The 5,149-nt window shown below is 34.3% G+C and overlaps 1 protein-coding gene across 1 annotated transcript in view; it reads right to left on the bottom strand.

The window, feature by feature from the left end:
* The window catches only part of LOC134851288 (uncharacterized), a gene marked incomplete in the record, with an annotated part of 7,515 nt that extends 3,170 nt beyond the window's left edge, over positions 1–4,345 (bottom strand). Inside the window, 2 exon segments of the mRNA XM_063867302.1 lie at positions 2,144–2,516; positions 4,045–4,345. Coding sequence (XP_063723372.1) covers positions 2,144–2,492 — 349 coding nt within the window.
* Positions 4,346–5,149: the final 804 nt, after the last annotated feature.

Here is a 5,149-nt window from a genome sequence, read left to right on the forward strand (position 1 = left end):
TTGTTTTTGAAAAAAAATAATAAATTATAATCCATTAAAGATAAAAAATTTAGTCCACTGATTCGATTATGTTGCATTATAATCAATTAATTTTGAAAAAAAAATCCAATACAGTTCATTATAGTCGATTATAATCTTTTTCATTTTAGGACTAAATTCGATTATTTTTGCAAAATTTTGCTAATTTTGGGAGAAAATTGCAAAATGTATGCAATGTCTTTTACTAAATGCCATGTCTCAACGTCATCCCCTCACCCCTCAAGTTTTTTTTACCTCTCCCAACCCAACTAAAGGGCTGGCGTAAACTGAGGGGGGGCTCAGCTTTCGGTGCTCCAAATTCGTCTGAGATAGTCACCGGTGGAGCATCGTCTAGCTCTAGGGACAAGCTCCTTAGAATGACATCTTCTATGTTAAACTACGTGAATTGAGATGTTAAACTGCGATGAGTTAAAAAAAGAAGAGAGTTTGTTGTGAATGTAACATTTTATGAAACGTAATGAGTAGCAACTGCACTAAACAGGAAATGAGATAACTTTTTTAAAAAAATTTAAATTTCATGAATAACCCCTCGAAAAACTCCTTTCAACGTGAATAACCCCTTTCAACGATGATTTTTTTAAAAATTTGAAATTTTAACTTATCAGACATTGATCAAGGCATACATAAACATGCCATACAAAAGAAAAAGAATGCGTTTTTGAAAAAGTTATATGGCGAAAAGGAAAAAATCCTAAATAACTGTATCCAGGACTACGTTATGCACACAAAAAATTAATTTTGCATGCAAATAAAAAAGTTTTTGAAAAATGTTTGTTTGAGAACAAACATCAATTTGCGGTCAAAAAAAGCACAGAACAAATTTTGGAGCAATTTCAAAGCACTTGGAAAAAGTTTTGTTGTCTTTCATAAATAATATAACGAAGTTATCAAACTTTTAATTTTTGGCGAACATTTTCAACGATGATTTTTTTTTAATTTGAAATTTGAACTTATCAGACATCGATCAAGCCATACATAAACATGCCATACAAAAAGAAAAAGAATGCATTTTTGAAAAAGTTATATGGCGAAAAGGAAAAAATCCTAAATAACTGTATCCAGGACTACGTTATGCACACAAAAAATTAAATTTTGCATGCAAAAAAAAGTTTTTGAAAAAGGTTTGTTTGGTATAAACATCAATTTGCAGTCAAAAAAAGCACAAAACAATTTTGGAGCAATTTCAAAAGCACTTCGAAAAGTTTTTGTTGTCTTTCATAAATAATATAACAAAGTTATCAAACTTTTAATTTTTGGCGAAGATTTTCAACAATGATTTTTTTTATTTGAAATTTTGACTTATCAGACATCGATCAAGCCATACATAAACATGCCATACAAAGGAAAAAAGAAAGCGTTTTTGAAAAAGTTATATGGCGAAAAGGAAAAAATCCCAAATAACTGTATCCAGGACTACGTTATGCACACAAAAAATTAAATTTTGCATGCAAAAAAAATTTTTGAAAAATGTTTGTTTGAGTATAAACATCAATATGCGGTCAAAAAAAAGCACAATACAAATTTTGGAGCAATTCCAAAAGCACTTGGAAAATTTTTTGTTGTCGCTATCAAAAAAATGCTAGTCAAACAATTTCCATATATAGAAATTGTATGACTAGCATTTTTTTGACAAAAATTTAGACGTTTTTAGTTGTTACGGTACACCGAATTTTATGCCAAAACAAGAAAAATTGTTTTAAATTTGTATGATTAGTTTTTTTTCATAGACTTAGTTTATGGAATTGTATGATTAGCATTTTCGGTCTATGGAGGTCACCCCGGGCTTTAATCATATTCCATAGCTAAAATTTATTTATTTAACTGTAAACACTGACTGTTCTCAGACGGAGACTACTTATATTGATTAGAATCAAGCCGATCTTCAACTAAGCCAGTTTTTAACAGTATTTGATTAGGATCTAGTTAGAACTAGGAAACAAGAGTAAGCCTAAACTCGGTACGAGACTGAGGAGTTGCTTGAAAATATCCGAGGAGTTGCTTGAAAAAAAAAACAGCGCGATGAACAGACGGTGTACCTGATCTGAAATTTCTCCATGACTCAGCCCCAAAAAGCAAATCAACTGACTAGTCGAATTCAACTTACAGCTTCTTATGCGCATGGCTTTCTTGGCACGGATCGAAGCAGTCGCCGACGACCTCTGGCTCAAACTGGGCACCCTGATCCTCTCCGCCTCCTCCTCCAGATGCTGCAGTCTGTTTATCATATTGCTGCTGCTGGATGAGTCATAGTCCACTATTCTACCTCGTCTTCCGCCTCTCATTACGTCATAGTTAGGGATGTCTGTATCCCTCATGGATCCAGCTGGCTCATACGCAGTGTCTGGCAAAAAGTCCGGGTACACAAAGTGTCTGTTCGAGATAACGGAGGCGCAAAGTGCTGCATCAACTGCAATTATTAGCACAACGGTCTTGATAAAAGATGGATGGCTCATTTTGGGAATTTGAAGTTGTTCTTTCTAAAAAATAGAAGACGGATAATAAACCAAGTTTTCTGAGATGAGGCAGACAATAAATCTAGTGGCGTAAGTGCAACTGGTTTAATAATGATTTTTTATTGTGCTTTTGTTGTTGCGACTATCAATTGTATTGAAATCTGGATTAATGCCACTTTATTCGAAATAGGAATCTGTGATGATTTGGGACGAATCCGATTTTTATAGAAGATTGTGTAATAAATTGCAGAGGCTGACGGCAACGTGGAAGGAAGGAACGTGTTAAAATGGGCTGCTGTCGTCTGGAATCTGAAGAAGCCACACAAATGGCAAGATTTACGAGTGAGCGCAAACTGCCAAGTGACAATGAGCCAAGTGCACTATAATCGACACAGCCTAATGATCGGCGGGAAGCAAGCGGGAAACACCAGTTGGGTCCTGCGGCGATTTCTGCTCAGATTTAGCCTCAATTAGCACAAACAGTACTTATCCTAACTTGCATCACTTAAACGATTCTTTTAACCTTTTCACCATATGTGATTTGTCGTATGAAATCAAAAAAAAAACGAAACAAGAAGAAAAACTACAACCAAAATAGATAGCGTGAGTCCGTGTCGCTTTTGAAAATATTTGATATAGAAATTGAAAACCAATTTTCGCGCCCCATTTTCCTTCCAAGACTTGGAGAAATAAGACTGTCAAACCTGGGGTCAAAAGTTAATATGAAATGAAGAGCAATAGGTGACACCAATCTCCGGCTGTGATGTTTCGGCAATTCATAAATAATTCCTCTTCTTCAACCGCACTTCGAGAAAAAAGAGTTTAAAAATGGCTGCCTATTATAGTGCAGATCATTATTGTTGGATCAACAAATGTGATTCAATATGTAAAAAAAAACAAAAGAATTCACACTTCAAATTTTTATTGCTTACGCAAAACAAATTGGTCTCATTCAAAGTCTTCATTTTTATGATGACAGCCAGTGACGTGCGCAGATTTCTTCCTCGTGGAGAAGCGAAAAAATTGTTTCTTTTTTTGAAGAAATTTGTCACTTGAAAGCTATGCGTAAATATTCAATACTGTTCATCTAGTATTTTTTTAAAAATCCCGTTTTTCGAACAATTTTTGAAGGTATTTTTGAACAGTTTTTGGGATTACCAACCTAATTTGTTTTGCAGCAATATTTTGGCTCAAACCAAATAAGAAGGTTGCCAAAACGTATCAAGCTTTGGAAATTTCTGCACCGCTGAGAATACGATCTTCATTTCATTTTTGGGAAGGTTCGAGCAGACTAAAAATCCTCTCACAAAAATAGTCTCACGGGTGCAGAGTTCTTGTTTGGAACCAAATAAGGTTGGTTTGTTCAGCAAACTCAGGTTGCAAAACTGTTCTAGACCAGAGAGAACTATTGAAAAACTTAAAAACAAAGAATCTGCATGAGAAAGTTCGCCCCCCCCCCACACCTATTTAAGCACGCTCTATGGTACGGTTATCGTATTTCTTCCGATCAATCATTTAATATCTAAATAACTCTACCAGTTTGGACGCTAACCTGTTCAAAGTAAGCAACAAAAAAGATAAATAATTTCGCTTCCAGACTATCCGTATTTCACATACTAAATTTAGGATCAATCAGTACGACCTGGTTGAGAGAAATAGGCGTGGTTATGTTATGGCTATGTGCGCAATCTGAGTAACACCTCCTTAGATTAAGAGGCCTACAAATTTAACGCCATTGACCAGAGTATCGCGAAAATATATCTGAAAAAGGAATTCGACCTTTTCATTCAATTAAATTATACAACAAGGTTTCTTTAGGCCACGAACATTTTTTGGTTAGCGGTTTAGCTAAAGATCTTACCAGAACGAATTTGGTTATAATTCGATTAAACTTCAAAATGCTTTTCAAACAATAGACCAATAATTTCAATAGATTTGGTGCATTCACAATTTAGTATTTGTTCTCACAGGGCTAAATTATCGTCATCGCCAGTCAGTAAAAAATTCTTTGATGGTAAAATAGAAAAAAAAGAGCCTGAAATCAACATTTGCTCAGACGTATTTGAAGTAAAATGGCTGAAAAACCAACATCAGGAAAAATTGTGTCAAAATAAAAAAAATTACAAAGCACATGTTATTGTCTTTTTGGTCAAAAGCGGGAAAAAAATATCTAAAGTGTAAATAATTGTTAATTGGGTCGAATTGTGTAAATAATTGGGTAGGCAGGGGGTCGAATTCCTGAGGGGGGGGGGGGTCCGCTCCACCTTAATCCGCTATGCTATATCCGCTCATTTACAATTATTATTGTATATGGAAAATTTGAAAATTTAGATAGAAGAAATTAAAGAGAACTTATTCAGAATTAAGCAATCGACATTGGTAACAGTTATTCTGAAAAGTTAATCGAAGAAATGCGGAATTATAATCGGTTAAAAATGGATTTCATTGATTAGAAAAATAGTATCATTATAATCCATTTTTAATGGTTTATAATCAATAATTTTTGAAACCTATTGTGGCAGACCACAAAATTTCAATATAATCAATTATTTCCCATAGAACTCCGGTGCGGGTTTCAATCACAAAACATCAGATTAAGTGAACAAAAAATGCCCGCACTCAGTAAAAAGAGAAAATAATCGATTATATTACAACTT

This window comes from Symsagittifera roscoffensis, chromosome 7, assembly GCF_963678635.1.
Source record: "Symsagittifera roscoffensis chromosome 7, txSymRosc1.1, whole genome shotgun sequence".
Classification (NCBI taxonomy): domain Eukaryota; kingdom Metazoa; phylum Xenacoelomorpha; order Acoela; family Convolutidae; genus Symsagittifera; species Symsagittifera roscoffensis.